This window comes from Rana temporaria, chromosome 4 (assembly GCF_905171775.1).
Source record: "Rana temporaria chromosome 4, aRanTem1.1, whole genome shotgun sequence".
NCBI classification, from domain to species: Eukaryota; Metazoa; Chordata; class Amphibia; order Anura; family Ranidae; genus Rana; species Rana temporaria.
Genome location: NC_053492.1, coordinates 231,427,706 through 231,445,947, shown reverse-complemented (window position 1 = coordinate 231,445,947; position 18,242 = coordinate 231,427,706). Strand labels below are relative to the sequence as shown.

General features: G+C 43.0%; 1 protein-coding gene across 2 annotated transcripts in view; it reads left to right on the top strand.

Moving 5' to 3' along the window:
- IMPG1 (interphotoreceptor matrix proteoglycan 1) overlaps positions 1 to 18,242 on the top strand; it is a 340,276-nt gene that overhangs the window by 300,734 nt on the left and 21,300 nt on the right. For both annotated transcript variants that reach the window (XM_040349990.1, XM_040349991.1), the window contains exon 15: positions 9,388 to 9,598. In XM_040349990.1, coding sequence (XP_040205924.1) covers positions 9,388 to 9,598 — 211 coding nt within the window. The remainder of the gene's footprint in view (positions 1 to 9,387; positions 9,599 to 18,242) is intronic.

Genomic DNA, 18,242 nt, shown 5'->3' with positions numbered 1-18,242 from the left:
TGGCTACTTTTGCAGCCGACGCCTAATAACAATTGGCGTATTGTCTAAACAAGGCAGAAATGTATGTCCCGTCTCTGACAACACCCACAGATTTACCTGACTTCCTGTCACAGTATTTTGATGTGTTTAAACTGATCCATGATCCCTGGTATGTGATAAATAGACCCAACACCATAGTATGAGAAACATTCCCATATCATGATGCTTGCGCCACCATGCTTCATTGTCTTCACAGTGTACTGTGGCTTGAATTCAGTGTTTGGGGGTCATCTGTTTGCAGCCCCTAGACCCACAAAAAACAATCAACAAAATGTTGCACCATTTCTCTTTCTTTGGAAAATTGTAACCTCTTCAGCACCTGTCATTTTTTCAACAATGGGACTTTGCAGGGGCTTCTTGTCAATAGCTTGGCTTCACATAACAGTCTTTTAATTGTTACAGTACTCACAGGTAATTTTAGACCATCTTTAATTACCCAGAAGCTGATCATTATCTTTGCCATTTTGGCTATTCTTCACGCCATTCGAATGGTAGTTTTCCATTTTCTTCCACGTCTTTCTTGTTTCTTTTGCCATTTTTAAGAATTTGAGATCATTTTAGCTGAGCAGCCTATCAGTTTCTGCACTTCTTTATGCTTTTCCTCTCTCCTTTTTTAATCAAAGTACACTGTTCTTTTGTACAATGTGTTTGGAACGACCAATTTTACCCAGATTTTCAGAAAGAAATGCACTTTACCCATCATGTACAACATTTGCTGTCTTGTCCTTAAATAAGGGCCACCTGTTTGACACCTGTTTTTTCACAGACTGAATGACCTCATTATTTGAACTCCACACTGCTATTAAAATTTCAATTAATGATTCAATTACACAGATTCAGCAGCGTGCATGCCATAACTGTTGGGTCTGTTGATTTTCTTTTACTCTTCTACAACTACTAGTAAATTATTTGCCATGTAGAAATATAATTTATATTTGATCTGGTTAGCGATGCTGGACTGCTATTGTTTTGAATTACTTTGAACACAACTGTATATACAACTGTATGTGTATATATATATATATATATATATATATATATATATATATATATATATATATATAAATATATACACACATATATATATAAATTTATCAACAGTGATTCTGAAAGCACTCAATGTTTTACAAGGTGTAATAAAATGCTTTTAAAATGGGTTTACAGGAAAATTACAGTTTCATTAGAACACATAGTAAATAACTGCTGTACCATTTTCTAATTGAAGAAAACATTCTGCTTTCAGACCCTTTCCTCACTCTTCAGTACAAAAAAAATGTATTTTCTTTTTCTTCTTTCTTTCTTTCAATAAGATTTCAAAGCCAAACTGTCATGTTGCATCTTAACAAAATAACGAAGCTTTTAGTTTCTAAAGGTGCATAGAAGCAAAATAAAATTAAAAAAACAGAACAGTTCTCCTAGCTAGGAGAGCTTTAGGACTGCACTGCGAAAAGTAAAAATAAAATAAAAAAGGCTTATTAGTGGGGGTTCCAAGCAGGGTGACCCATGACAAAACACCAGTGGGAATAGATTTTGCACCTTCTATATGAACTTCAGGCAGATGTAAAGCCACACAATTATTCTGCACTTTATTTATTCATACATGATTACTTACATATTTTTTTTAAATGCAAGCAATGTAATTACCTAAGGATAAAAAACAAATAGGTTGCGCTAAACAAATATAAACATAAACAGCTGTAATGCAAGTAGTTAAATAGTCCACAAGTAATGCGATATATGGATTCTAAGATCACTCTATATCCTCCACCACCATAGTGATCCTTAAAATTCAGTGACTTCACGCATCAGCAGAATTGCTCGCTTACCAACTTCAAATGATCCCTAATTACAAGGGATCAGATGCGCTTGTGGCTTTAACTGATTCCAGACCACCTCATGTCTTTTTACTGGGGCAGAATGGCACCCCTGCACGAAACCCTGTATGGGTACAGGGTTCCCTTTAAGAGCCGCCAAAGGATACACGCGCATGGCCACTGCACAGCGGGGGACCCGATGCGTGTGGCCGGCAGTTGCGAAAGGTGCCAGCCATGCACGAGAGCCAGCACGGGGATTTGTGTGTGCAAACACATACATCCCTGTGCTGTCAGGGCAAAGGAGACATGTTGTTTGTTCCTACTAAGTAGGAACAACCATATGTCTCCTCTCTTACACTGAGAGAATACACATTTCACCCCTTGATTGCCCCCTAGTGTTAACCCTTTCCCTGCCCGTGACATTTATACAGTAATCAGTGCATATTTATAGCCCTGATGGCTGTATAAATTGTTTATGTCCGATTTGTCCGTCGCAATGCCGTTAAAAAAAAACGGAAATGCCATAAATACCAAACATATGTAGAAGAATACATATTGGCCTAAACTGAAGAAGAAATGTTATTTTTTTTTGGGGGGGGGGGATATTTATTATAGCAAAAAGTAAAAAATAGTGTTTTTTTCAAAATTGTCACTATTTTTTTTTTTAGAGCAAAATATAAAAACCACAGAGGTGATCAAATACCACCAAATAAAGCTCTATTTGTGGGAAAAAAAGGACGCAAGTTTTGTTTGGGTACAGCGTCACATGACCTCGCAATTGTCAGTTAAAGCGACGCAGTGCCAAATTGTAAAAAGTGCTCTGGTTAAAAAGCGGGTAAAATCTTTCGGGTCTGAAGTGGTTAACCCAGCCTAGGCCTTTCTCATGATCCAGGGCGGCGCGTAGAATCACCAACTTTTGTACAGCATACAAAAAACCAAGTCTTGGTCTAAATACATGTACAACATGAGAAATTCGAAACCAAGCCCCAATTCTAGATTGTAAGCTCTAACGAGCAGGGCCCTCTGATCCCTCCTGTATTGAATTGTATTGTGACTGTACTGTCTTCCCTGATGTAAAGCGCTGCGCAAACTGTTGGCGCTATATAAATCCTGTATAATAATAATAATAATAATCCTAGCCTCGTTTGGCCATATTGAGACCTAAACCAACCTCATTTTAAAACCCCATGTTCAGAAAAACTTTTCTCAATAAAGTTACACAAAAAGCCATCATACATCAAACGTGATGTTGAAACTTGTTAATGTTCACTTAAAAATGGATCCTATAAACGTGGTCCTACCAAAGTACAGGGTAGAATAATAAATTGTATAAAAACATTGGTTCTTAAACCTTATGTATGCCCAAAAAAATAAAAAAAATAAAACATGGGGCTAGATTCAGAAAGATAAGCATATCTTTCTGCGGGTGTAACGTATCTCAGATACGTTACGCCGCCGTAAATTAGGGCGCAAGTTCCGTATTCAGAAAGAACTTGCGCCCTAAGTTACGGCGGCGTAACGTATGTGGGCCGGCGTAAGCCCGCCTAATTTAAATGGGGATGATGTGGGCGTGCTTTATTTAAATTAATAGTGACCCCGCATTTTTTAAGTTTTTTACGAACGGCGCATGCGCCGTTCGTAAAAGAATCCCAGTGCGCATGCTCGAAATTCTGACGGCAAATCGTCAATGCTTTAGACGTGAACCTAACTTACGTACAGCCCTATTCGCGAACGACTTACGCAAACAACGTAAAAATTTCAAAATTCGACGCGGGAACGACGTCCATACTTAACATTGCGTACGCCTCATAATAGCAGGAGTAACCTTACGCCGAAAAAGCCTAACGTAAATGACGTAAAAAAATAGCGCCGGGCGTACGTACGTTTGTGAATCTGCGTATCTACCTAATTAGCATATTCTTTGCTTAAATCGACGTAAGCGCCACCTAGCGGCCAGCGTAAATATGCAGCCTAAGATACGACGGTGTAAGACACTTACGCCAGTCGGATCTTAGGGAAATCTATGCGTAACTGGAGGGGCAGAATCTGGTGAGCTCAGCAAATGTTCATATGTACTCTGTGCAGAATTAGGAGCTGTGTGCACACAAGGGGTGGAATGAATGGACTGTATGTGTTACTACAGCAGGCTGTCTTTACTTACTTTACTTATCTCTTACATAGTGTCTGCTTCATTACTACTTCACTTCACCACTTTATTAGAGTTTTTATTTACTTGTGCTTTGTTTTACTAGAACCAAGTACTCTACTGCTAGAGGATCACCAGTGTATGACCCTTGGACCCGATTTATATACAAAGTCATCAAAATAACATTCACTACTAAAGCGAACCTTCACTTCAAAGAGAAACTACTGCTCATCCCTCTCCCCAGGACCATGTGTTGTGTTTATTTTGTTTGTTTTACATGTATATCAGAGACTGTGGACATGCTACAGGAGATGATCAGAGACTGTGGACATGTCCACAGTCTCTGATCATCTCCTGTAGCATGTCCACAGTCTCTGATCATCTCCTGTAGCATGTCCACAGTCTCTGATCATCTCCTGTAGCATGTCTGCAGTCTTTGATCATCTCCTGTAGCATGACCGCAGTTTTCTGACCATATCCTGTAGCATGTCCGCAGTCTCTGACCATCTCCTGTAGCATGTCCGCAGTCTCTTACCATCTCCTGTAGCATGTCTGCAGTCTCTGACCATCTCCTGTAGCATTTCTGCAGTCTCTGATCATCTCCTGTACTATGTCCGCAGTCACTGATCGTCTCCTGTACTATGACCGCAGTCTCTGATCGTCTCCTGTACTATTCCCGCAGTCTCTGATCATCTCCTTTAGTATTCTGGGGGGAGAGCCATGCGCACTTGCGCTGCAATCGTGATGCATCGCGGAATCGAATCTAATCATGGACTTGATAATCGTAATCGCATCGAATCGTGAGACCGGTGATCTAGTGGATGTTCTAAGAAAGCATTGGCGTAATGACCTCTAAGTTATCATACAAAAAGATCCAGCCGCATCTCAAAAAGTATCTGCATCTATCGGATGTTAATTTACACTTAATCAGAAGCATGTCCGTTACTGTCAAAATTGATTACAGGACATACTAAGAAAAAGAAATATAAAAAATTAAAAAATGATAAAATTGCAGGCAGTCTGAGACTCAGATAAGAGTTCACAAACATATAGTATATTGAATGTACAAGTAAGTTGGCTCTATGATTTATTAATAAATGCATTGACATCCACGTCAACGTTAAGACCATAGGGGACATATGTTCTCACTCTATACACCAATGCCATTTCTTGTTTCAAAATCTCCCTTACCAATGCACAAGTGGGACCAACCTTTTTATGGCCAAGTGGGAGGAGGATGTTGTCTATGCCCAACAGAGGCCACAGTTGGTCTTATGGGCCAAATATATAGACAATGTCCTCCTCCTTTGTGATGGCAGTGAAATTGAGCTGCATGAGTTTATGGAACAATTGAACAACATTAATAGGGGGATTGTTCTTAATTGTAAGGCCAGAGGAAGTCACTTTTTTGGCCCTGAGAACTTCTATTAAGGAGGGAAAGTTTGCGATATCGACTTTTTTCAAATCAAAGGATAGAAACTCTTATATTACCTTAGACAGCTGCCATCATGAGTCATGGCAGTGATCAGTGCCTAAAAGCCAAATGATGAGACTTAGACGCAACTGTACTACTATGGAGGAATTTGACTCACTCGCTAGATGTCGCTGTCAAGAGTTAATGTTCAAGTTAACACTCCACTGGAAATCTTTTACTTCATGTTACGAGTGACAACCTGAAAGACCGTTTTAGTGGGGTTTTTAAATTTATCATTGGATAGTATTGGCGGGAGTCACTGTGAGGACATCAATAGAATATATATAAGGAAACAAAAGTAAAAGTACCCCCCAGGACTTTAAGGACAAACTCTAAGTAGACATATATATGAAAACATTTATTGTTTAAAGATTAACAAACGTAGTGGTGCAAAATATCACCATACATGATATATAATGCAACATATACATACAGTACTACGCTCAAAAGAGCTTAAGGAACTTTAAGAAGAACACTTCTCCATTAACTCAACGTGTTTCAGGAATCTTGGCGTATATCTCTTCTTCAGGGTCATAGAGAAGATAAAAGTAGTTGGTAAAGAGGTACTCTGAAACAAGAAGAGCAAAATGTACAATTCAAAAAATGGACAGAACAGACATTGCTTCAGCATGTGGAACACAACAGCCATGAGAGCGTGCACATACCAGTATTATGTAATAGGTCTCCACAGCCAACCCAAAGGGCCCGGCATAGGACTGGCACAATTAAATAATTAGTCCTGCGAGGAAGAAAAAATGTATAGGCATAGTAAAGGTGTAAATGAATCAATAAAAAAAAAGAGGCATTAATGTTAAAATCAGATACATAGTGAAGCCAACGAGTGAAGAGATGGTGAGGGATTTAGACGCTATCTGTATATATATGTATATATATATATATATATATATATATATATATATATATATATATATATATATATATAAAAAAGTATGGGGGCTCACTGATATGGCAGTTACTTTCTCAAAAATAGCCAGTAAAGGGAAAGGGAGAAAACCCTCAGCCTAGTCCTCCAATCAGTGAACCGATTGAGGAGCAAAAGGAGGGATGAAAAACCATTAAGTAGTAAATGAGGTACAAGAGAGAACACATGCTTACCTTGATGAGTGAACAATGGATAATACGTTGACTGGGTCTCAAGTGCCCCGCTAGAAGCCGAAAAGCACAGCTAAAAATGACGGTAAAGCGCCACTAAAAATAGTGGCGCTTTACCGCCGACACCCCCCCTCCTGAGGTTGAAAGCAGCCTAAAATAGGACAGGGTCACTTTAAAAAAGAGAAAATTGGGTCTTCTGCCCTGGGAAACATGATTATGCTGCATGACAGAGCTATTTAAATCTCAGAACTTTATGAACAGAAATACAAATCCTCTGGCAAGTAAAACAAATCACTTATATGTGCTTCATGTTTTTTAATGTTTGCCTGCAGTTTAAATGTATTTGAATTTTTTTTTTTTTTACATTTTAACATAAAACTAAGAGTAATTTTCTATGAAAAATGTATTCGGATTTCTCCTCTTTGTAATCATGGCAACAGTATTCAGTTTGTAGATTGGATTTGCAGGAACCATTACCCCCTACCCATATAATCAGAACAATGCCTTCACAAACTCTCGGATGCATGGAATATACAGTGAGTATAGAAAAGAATCACCCCCTTTAACACAATGTGATTGTTTTACTTTGCAGCCTGAAATGAAAACAGACCGTTTTTGTTTTATCCAGATGCATTTACTTTATAACATCAACGTGAAAGACATAAAAGCAACATGTCAAACATGTCAACATGTCAAAAAGAAAATTCAAAAACAGAATCACAGAGTTGGAAAAAGGATCACCCCTTGTGTCAGTATTTTTTTGAATCACCTGTTGCTTTAATTACAGCCTTTAGTCTGCTGGGATATGTTTCTACCAACATTGCACATCTAGACTTTGCAAAATTTCTCCACTCTTCTTTGCAAAACTGCTTAAGTTCAGTTAGATTAGATGGTGACCGATGTAGACTGCAGTCATCAAGTGATTCCACAGATTTTCAATGGGTTTTAAGTCTGGGCTCTGACTAGGCCATGCATGGACATTCACCCTTTTCTCCTTCAACTACTGTGTGGTCATTTTAACTGTGTGCTTTGGGTCAACATCATGTTGGAAGGTAAACCTTCTTCTCATTGACAACTTTCTGGCAGATGGCAGCAGATTTTCCTCAAGCATTTGACGGTATTTTGCCCCAATCATTTTTCCCTCTATCCTGACCATTGCTCCATTCCCTGCCACAGAGAAACACCTCCCATAACAGTATATTACCACATCCATGCTTTACTTTAGGAATGGTGTTATTTGGATGGATTTCTGCCAGACATGCTGTATCGTTTGGTGTTAAGGCCAAATGATACAATTCTATGCTAATTTGAACAATAACACCTTTTTCCATGTGGTCTCAGAATCTTCAAGGTGTGTTTTGGGAAATCTCATTGGGACTGCATGTGGCCTTTTTTGAGGAGTGGCTTTTTTCTTGCAACCCATCTCCTGACCTGTGTCTGTCCACAACTTTATCTTGAAGATCCCAGCCTTGCCACCAATAGTTGATTGTTCGCTTCAGTTGCACTACCCGGGACTTATATGCTCCAGAAAAGCTATTTTCATGCTGAGCTGATCAAAATGACCACAGCTGATCACAGTTGAACGTCAAATGGCTTTGTGTGTCAATGAGAAGGTGATTAGCTCCACCTGATCGAGTCATTTTTTAGGGGGTGGTCCTTTTTCCAACTCAATGATTCAGTTTTTGTTTTTTGATTTTCTCTGACATGTTTCTGTTATATCTTCCACTTGGATGTTATAGGCTGCACTGAGTAAATACAGCTGGATGAAATAAAAATCTTTATCTCAGGCTGTAAAGCTTAAAAATTTGATTGAATAATGGTGGATGATGAGCGCAAAAATTGTTGAATAGTGCATACACAAACAATGTGAATATGATCCCCTATAGGGGAATAAAACCAAACAATAATAATAATAATTATAAATAAAATCCCATAGCCACTCAAGGAGGCTATAGCAGTGATGCAAACAAGGGTGAACGAATAAGTCCTGTGTTTCAAAAGAATTGAAATTAAATAGTGTCCCAAAATAGCAGCAATGAACTTGTGCATCCAAGTGTAAGTGCTAAACACAATCCCACCGGCAGTTGGGCTCACAGAGCGCTTACCTCCCTGATGTACAAAGACAGCATGAAAGTCCTCAGATGGAGACTGAACAGCCTTCTCCCCGCTCGGACGAGCTGTTGCAATCCTCTGGGTTCTTTCCTGAAGAGCGTCTACCTTCCACTGTGTACAGTACAGGGCTACACCAAAATGGAGGCTCCGTGCCCAGAATGTTCATAGGCAGTCCCCAAAAATGATGAAAGAGAGGGAAAAAAGGCTCCAAATGGTGAAGTATTTCACGGCAAAACAATTTATTGGTCCAAAATATAAAAATGCTGAGCATAAACTTAAAAAAATCTAACGTATAGACACCAAGTTGCGGATGTGCGGACGGGATGTCACGTCACTTCCGGTCACGTCTTAGCCCTGTTCAGTTTTATTAATACCTAAGCTACAGCATGCAGGCCACCAAAGTACGTACAGAAATGCAAGCCAGAGCAATTTGTTTTGTCTTCTGTTATGTAGAAAATGCCTGAGAAATTTCTTTCTCTCACAAATCATTATGCACAAAGGCTTCACTGAATCCAATAGAAGAAGCATATTAGAGAATTGTATTATATAGTGAGAAGGAGCACCCTAAATGGTAAGAAGATGCTCCAAAGTTGAGACTTTAAAACAAGCCAAAGTCAGCATGTCATAACATTAAAATTACAATGTTCCATACTTTAAATGCCTGTAACCTGTTTATTCAATCTTTTTAGCTGACCTGGCAGACCCATGCAAGTTCATGGCATGCGATGAGTTTACAGAATGTTCCATAAACCCAATGACCAAAGAGGCAACTTGTATATGCAAACCTGGCTACAAAAGAATTGATGGACAACTATGCCAAAGTATTTGTGACCTGGAACCCAGCTACTGCTCTGAAGGTGACATTTGTGAAATTGAATCTGGGAAAGGAGCGGTTTGCAGGTAACAATAATCAGTTTAACTGGTAGTTAACTATCTGTAAAACTAGTGCTATATAATGTGGTGGATTTTGGAATAAAAATAGGTTTGAACTTTACAAACCAAGGGCTAGATTCACAACGGAGTTACGACGGCGTATCTCCGGATACACCGTCGTAACTCTGAGTTGCGGGGTTGATTCATAGAACCAGTTACGCATAGATTTCTCCAAGATCCGACCGGCGTAAGTCTCTTACGCCGTCGTATCTTAGGCTGCATATTTATGCTGGCCGCTAGGTGGCGCTTTCGTATATTTCCGCAAAAAATATGCAAATTCGGTAGTTACGCCGATTCAGAAACGTACATCCGCCTGGCACAATTTTTTACGTCGTTTACGTTAGGCTTTTTCCAGCGTAAAGTTACCCCTGCTATATGAGGCGTGTAACGAGACCCTTGCTCGCTTCCGCTCTCCCGACACTTCTCTGCTACTATTGAGTCAGCTTGCAGATCGCAACGTCTGATGGTTCGGTCATCCAAGGCTCCGGGATCCGAACTACAGCTATGTGCCGTTCGGGATCCATAAGAACAAAACACCAGGCAGGCTGTATGTAAGTTCAAACAGGAAGACCTTTTAAACAGAATTTGGAACATCCCGCCCCCAACAATTGCTTTCCTATTGGTCAATTGTAAAGTACATCGAGTTCTCCTTCAGGTCCTCATAACCATGCAAATGAGGACTTGAACATGAGTCAGCCGGGATTGGTCCGATAGCTTGAATGGAGGGACTGTTATGTGTATTGAGACAGAAGCCCCAGGGGGCAATCAATGTACACAATAGCCAGACACAGAACAATGGAGCCGTCTGGCCTTAAGACAGAGCAGAAGACCCCCCACTGTGTAACAGATTTCAAAGAGATACCCTTCAGCATTCCAAGGTCCATGACATTACTTCCCCTGGGAAACAGTCCAACAGCCACAGTGGGACCCCAAACGGGTCAACTCGAGGATGTTGGAAAAGTTGTCTTAAGGTTCCAGGCCTGTCTGCCGGGATAACCCATCCGCATTCCCCTTTTGAGGCCCTGGCCGATATTGTATAGTGAAATTGTACAGTTGCAAAGCCAGGCTCCAACGTAGTAATCGCCCGTTCTCTCCCGCCACCCGATTAAGCCATATCAAGGGATTGTGGTCCGTCATGACGGTGAAAGAGCGTCCATACACGTAGGGCTGCAATTTCTTTAAAGCCCAGACTAAGGCCTAACACTCTTTTTCCACGGCAGCATATCCAACTTCACGGGGTAACAACTTGCGGCTGAGATACGCCACCGGGTGCTCTTTCCCGTCATCACCAACTTGGCTTAGTACAGCTCCCAGTCCAAACATGGAGGCATCTGTATGAACGACAAAGCATTTGTTAGGATCGGGTGCCGCCAGTATGGGAGCTTGCGTTAGGGCGGTTTTTAACTGATGAAATGCTGTCTCTCACTCCGGGGACCACAGGACCTGTTTAGGGAGAGTCTTTTTGGTCAGGTCCGTTAGGGGTTTGGCTATGTCACTATAGTGGGGTACAAACTTCCTGTAGTACCTTGCTGTCCCTAAAAATGCAAGTACCTGGGTCTTGGTTCTGGGAACCGGTCAGTTTAGGACAGCCTCTATTTTTGCAGGTTCTGGCCTCTGCTTCTCACATCCCACTCTATGTCCCAGATATTGCACCTCAGACATCCCGATATTACATTTGTCTGGCTTTAGGGTCAGGTCTGCGGCTCGGATCCTATCTAGCACTATTCCCCCAGGTGTCCAAGATGTTCCTCCCAGGTCTGGCTATAGATTGCGATGTCGTCAAGATATGCACATGCAAAATCTTGCAGACCATCGAGGAGTTCATCTATCATCCGCTGGAAGGTAGCCGGAGCATTCTTCATCCCAAATGGCATCACCAAAAACTGGTAAAGGCCGAACGGGGTGATGAATGCCGACTTCGGAATTGCTTCCGCGTCCAAGGGAATCTGCCAGTAGCCCTTACACAAGTCAATAGTCGTCAGATAATGTCCCTGAGCTATTTTGTCCAGCAATTCGTCCACTCGGGGCATAGGATAGGCATCTGTCACAGTACAGCCATTTAGTCGCCTATAGTCCACACAAAATCGGGTCGTGCCATCCAGTTTTGGGACTAATAATACAGGGGACGCCCAGGGGCTTGCTGATGGTTCGATTACCCCTAACTCGAGCATTTCCCTAATCTCCACTCTCATCCCTTCTTGCACTGCTCCGGGAATCCTATAGGCTGTTTGTCTCAGGGGCTTCTGCCCAGGAGTCTCTACCTTGTGCACAGCTATGTGAGTGTACCCAGGGAGAGCCGAGAACATCTCCTGTCGGTCCTGGAGTAATTCTCTGGCCTGCTCTCGTTCTTGGGATCCTAATCTATCTCCTAGCTGTATATCCTCCACCCCCCGGAACAGTTACTGATTTCGGGAAGCTCCAGCATCGGTAGATATTCAGAGTCCCCGGTGGCCAGAGCGCATATGGAGGCTACTGCCTCAGCCCTCTCATTAAAGGCCTTCATCATATTAATGTGGAAGTCCTCTTAATTTTTGTGTCTGCACAGCTGGCAACCACGTAGGTGGTATCGCACAGCTGTTTTACCACCCGATAGGGGCCCTGCCAAGAGGCCTGTAATTTATTTTGCTTTAGGGGTTTTAGTACCAGGACTTTCTGTCCGATATAAAAGGTGCGATTCCGCGCAGACCGATCATACCAAACCTTCTGCTGACTCTGGGCCGATTGCATATTCTCATGGACTAGATCAGTAAGGTCCCGCAGTCGCTCCCTGAGTTCCAAGACATAACTAAGGATGGGGAGGCCTTCCGGATCCTCTACCCCCTCCCACTGGGCCCTTACTAAGTCTAAGGGTCCCCTAACCCTTCGCCCATATAACAGCTCAAATGGGGAAAACCCTGTGGACTCTTGGGGTACCTCTGTATATGCAAACAGTAGATGGGGAAGGTATTTCTCCCAATCCTTCCTACTCTCCACGAAGGCCCGAAGCAGCTGCTTCAGGGTCCCGTTAAATCTCTCACACAGCCCATTAGTCTGAGGGTGGTAGGGGAGCGCTCTGGAGGGGTTTAATCCCACAGAGACGCGAGAGATTCTGCGTCAGCTCAGCTGTGAACTGGGTACCCTGATCGGACAATATCTCCTGGGGAAACCCTACCCTAGTGAATACCCGCAGTAAGGCATCTGCTACTGTATCCGCCTGGATATTGGATTAGGGAATGGCCTCCAGGTAGCGGGTGGCGTAATCCACCACTGTAAGAATATACTTCTTCCCGGTGGCACTGGGGCGGGCCAGTGGGCCTATAATATCTACCGCTATGCGGCTAAAGGGTTCTCTAATAATCGGCAGGGGTTGCAGCGAGGCTTTTGGGTGATCCCCTGTCTTCCCTACTTTCTGACAAGTCTCACAGGTCCGGCAGTATTCTCGCACCTCAGCATGTAATCCGGCCTAGAAGAAAGCATGAGACAACCGACTCCGGGTCTTGGCTATCCCTAAATGTCCGGCCAAGGGGATGTCGTGAGCCAGTCGCAATAGCTCCCGTCTGTACTTCTGGGGTACAACTAGCGGTTTGTGAATGAATGAATGAATGACTTGTATAGCGCAACGCATGCGAACTGAATCGCCTCTGGGCGCTTTTGTGGGGGCCCTGTCGCTTCCCAGTGCCCATTCCCTCAGTGTAACAATAAAGAACCCCCCCTCCCACTCTATTCTGTCTTCCCCCAACCCACCTGGATCCTTGCCCGCCCTGTCCTGATACCCAGCTAAAGTTGGGTCATCTGAGTCTCTTGCCTAACATCAGAGGGAGAATCTCAGGACACAGTGTTGTCAAGTCGGGGTAACGTAGGAGGATTTGGTCTTACCTGGGTCCCCATAGGAGTGGAGTTGCCTTGAAGTTGGCTCTGACGTCTGGTGGTCACGGCCATGGTGGCCTCTGGGGCATACGAGGAAGTTAAATGGCCCAAATCGTTCCCCAAAAGTACTTCTGCGGGTAACTCGCATTGTAATCCCACTGGCACATGTCGCTCCCCTGAGCCCCAATCCAAGAGGACTTGGGCGGTGGATAAACGTAGCACCTTGTCCCCTGCTACCCTGACTGCAACAGTCTGGCCGGTCCGGGCTGACTGGGGAATCATGTGAGGCTGGATTAGAGTAATCGTAGCCCCGGAATTGCGGAGTCCCTGGGCCGGCTGCCCATTAACCCATACTGCCTGGCGATGGTGCTGCCGATTATCTCCTGCAGCAGCTTGGACAGGATCCGCTTCGAAAAGTTTGCCACACTCTTCCTGAACATCTCGATGGTTGGGCTCATTCTGGAAGCAATGAGCCACTGGTCTGGATGGATTAGTCTCTCGATACCTCGTGGATTGGGTAGGGCAATATCGTTGCAGATGACCGGTTCGGTTACAGGTATAGCACTTAGGTCCGGTAGGAGGGTTGGGTCGGGCTGGGGGTCTAGAGGCAGACCACTGAGGTACTGAAGTTGGCTTAGAGGCTGGTAAGCTGGGCCGAGATAGTGGATAGCGCTTGTTTTCGCCTGACCTTCGAGAGTCCAGATATTCATCGGCCAAAGTAGCTGTGTGCTGTACTGTCCGTGGTTGCTTATCTCGCACCCAATCCTGTACTACCGGAGGGGTGTGGCTAAAGAACTGTTCCAATAGTACTAGCTGGGTGATGTCCTCTATGGTATGAGCGTGGCTTCCCTGGAACCAGCTCTTAAGGTTCCGCTGCAGATGATGTGCCCTCTCCACGTATGTTGTGTTGGTTTGGTTTGTTTCCGGGATTCTCAAAACTTAATCCGGCTGGCTTCGGGTGTAATGGCAAATCGGGCTAGCAAAGCTTCTTTTACCCAGTCGTAGTCTTTAGCGTCCTCGTCCTCCAGGGCCCGATATGCATCCGCCGCTCTGCCAGTTAAATTACTCGCCAGTAAGACGACCCAATCTTGGGACAGTACTTCATGTATCTGGCATAGTCTCTCAAAGTCTTGCAGGAATTTTTCAATTTCCTCCTCTCCTTCCTTAAATAGTTTGAACGCCCGAAAGGGCAACTTACGGAAAGTCGCTGCATCTTTAGGCGTTTTCTCCGATTGCCGTATTTCTGCCATTCTCTGCTCATGTTGCCACTCTCGTTCTCTCTCTTGACGCTCTAGTTCTTTCTCTTGTCGCTCATCCTGCAGCTTGATGTCTCTAATGGCATTCTGTATGGCGGTCTCTGATGGGTTAGCACCATATAATGCCAACCGCTTTTGAACTCGTTGCTGAAACAAGTCTTCAACTGACCGGGGTCCTGCATCACCATCCCTCTGATCCATCTCGGCTAGCTCACTGATCAGGCTGGCCTTGTTCTTTGTCCCACCGGTCCCTCCACGGCTCTCAAGTAAGTCTTTCAGCATGGCTCTCCTGCATGCTGCATAGCTGGTCACTGACTGTGGTGGTTTGGAGTGTCCCAGTAACTGGAGAGCAAATCCCACCACTGCCAACCAATGTAACGAGACCCTTGTGCACTTCCGCTCTCCCGACACTCCTCTGCTACTATTGAGTCAGCTTGCAGATCGCAACGTCTGATGGTTCGGTCATCCAAGGCTCCGGGATCCGAACTACAGCTATGTGCCGTTCGGGATCCATAAGAACAAAACACCAGGCAGGCTGTATGTAAGTTCAAACAGGAAGACCTTTATTGGAAGTACACAACACACTTTTAAACAGAATTTGGAACATCCCGCCCCCAACAATCGCTTTCCTATTGGTCAATTGTAAAGTACATCGAGTTCTTCTTCAGGTCCTCATAACCATGCAAATGAGGACTTGAACATGAGTCAGCCAAGATTGGTCCAATAGCTTGAATGGAGGGACTGTTATGTGTATTGAGACAGAAGCCCCAGGGGGCAATCAATGTACACAATAGCCAGACACAGAACAATGGAGCCATCTGGCCTTAAGACAGAGCAGAAGACCCCCCACTGTGTAACAGATTTCAAAGAGATACCCTTCAGCATTCCAAGGTCCATGACAAGGCGTATCCTATGTTAAGTATGGACGTCGTTCCCGCGTCAAATTTTTAAAATTTTACGTTGTTTGCGTAAATCGTTCGCAAATAGGGCTGGACGTAATTTACGTTCACGTCGAAAGCAATGACGATTTGCGGCGGAATTTCGAGCATGCGCACTGGGATTTTTACACGAACGGCGCATGGGATTTTTTCACGAACGGGCGTGTTTAAACAAAACACGCCCGCATCATCCACATTTGAATTACGCGGGCTTACGCCGGACCACATATGTTACGCCGCCGTAACATAGGGGGCAAGTTATTTCTGAATACGGTACTTGCGCCCTAAATTACGGCGGCGTAATGTATCTGAGATACGTTACACCAAGCGGAGAGATACACCAATGTATCTGAATCCGGCCCCTAGTGCACAATTTTTAGCAGAATCTAAAAAAGTCCCTCTATCTTCCTAGTTATACCAGTCAATGGCACAACCTAAGTATAGTAATAATAATAAGAAGAAAAACAAGACTGATTAAAACAAATTTATAAAAGATATTTCTATCTATAAAAAAAAAATTCTCCTATTTCACTTCCTTAAAAATTCATTACATTTTAGTAAATAATCCATTCAAGGCTTCAGTCTTAATATTTCTCCCCTTTAACATGATCCTGATGAATAAAGTGGTTGTAAAGGCAGAAGGTTTTTTATCTTAATGCATTCTATGCATATGGATAAAAAACCTTCTGTGTGCAGCAGCCCCCCCTCATACTTACCTGAGCCCCATCCAGATCCAGAGATGTTGCATATCTGAATGGACACAGGGAGCTGTGTGTTGGCTTGGGTGCCCCCATAGCAAGCTGCTTACTGTGGAGGCACTCAACAGGAGGGAGGGGCCAGAATCACCAAAGATGGACATGAGAAGAGGAGGATTGGGGCTGCTCTGTGCAAAACCACTGCACAGAGGAGGTAAGTATAACATGTTTGTAATGTTTAACAAAACAAAATGATACTTTACAATCACTTTAAGCGCCATGGGGCAGAGTGTTGAGGGCGTGGCATGGCTGGAGTCCAGGCTGAGGCTGCCATTCATCTCACTTAATGGACATGGGTCTGCTTCATCATCTGCTGCCTTTTCCTTTGACATTGCTGCAGCTTGGAGCCAGGACAAGCTCCCTGGCCCTGCCTGCATTTACAGTGGTCTAGTTGGACTTTACCTCTCTACCTGAGCAGCACCCACATTTTGTCTTTTTGGGTCTCCTTTTAATTGTCCACTTGAAACCAGGACAGGACGTGATGAGAAATGCCTTCAAGTCCATCTAAATCTGCTACTTGTACACTAACTACACTGACAATACTGCTGTCCAAGGTGCCTCTAAGACAGGGCATGTTTTGCTATATGGATAACTAGGCAAAAATGAAGGTAAAATGCCTTAAAAAAAGACTAGTCTTACACTGCATATCCAAGGAAGCAGCATTTGAGCTAAAAAAATAATAATCACAAAACAAGCAAAATTAATTTGGTGCTAAAAGTGGCATCCTGCTGTGGTAAATGTTTAGCAATTTCTAGCTTTACTAAAATACTGAAGCCACTAATCATTAGATATAAACATACTTGGCATTCAATTCTTGTTTGTCTCTTTTATATTCAGCTATAATGAAGGAAGTTTGCCACTACAGTGAGCACTTGGCTGCTCTTCTTGGTGTCATCTGGGTCAAGCTAATGACTAAGCTGATCCTTGACTTTGACCCTGACTCTCTGCCTAATATGCCGTCTCTAACTTGAATATTATCAGTTAAATTAGGTTTTGTTTCTTCGTTTAAATGCATAACAATCATACCACAAATATACAATAATTACACTTGTGTTTGAGTGTACAGCTGCTTAATGTTTAGGAAAAGGACAGAAACACACCTACGCATATGGCAACTGTGTTAATTCCAAGCCAAGAATTTCATGACTGTTCCATGAAATTCAGAAGTACAAATAAACTCTGGGGTTATCATATAAATGGAAAATGCTAAGCAAAATCATTTTTTTTTTTTTTTTTTTTTTTACTTTTAGATAACTCATAATTCTTTATCAAAAACATGTAATGGAGTTACTAGTATTTTCAGTCTAAACTTAAAAAGGCAAGCCCATGAATACAACAAATATAACTCTATGAAAGACTGCACAGGCAACTAGTCACTGTAGTTAATCATAGCAAGATGGTTATGTTTGTTATCATTACGTATCCCTTATTGGGCATCCTGCAATCAGTTACTTTCCTGTGGGGGAACAAGAGATGAAGTTGTTTTTTCCCGCTTTTTTCCGTGCCTCCTTTTTTTTCTCCTTTACCGTTTTCCTTCGTTATTCCCTCTCCATCTCCACTTTTTCCAATTCTCCCCTATTACCTTTAGAAATTCTCTATCATTCAGCTTCTAATCTATGTCGATCAATAAAATTGGATAGATACAGTATTTCAATTACGCTGTCTGCTATGTTCCACGTTCTCAGTCAACTTTGTCTATATTGTTGGGTTCTTTTAGGACCATTTCACACCAGAATATGGTGTGGGAAATTCACATTCCATGCCTGCTTCCCACACTTCATTCAAAATGCAACGCAGTTGCAACCTGCAGTGGCTG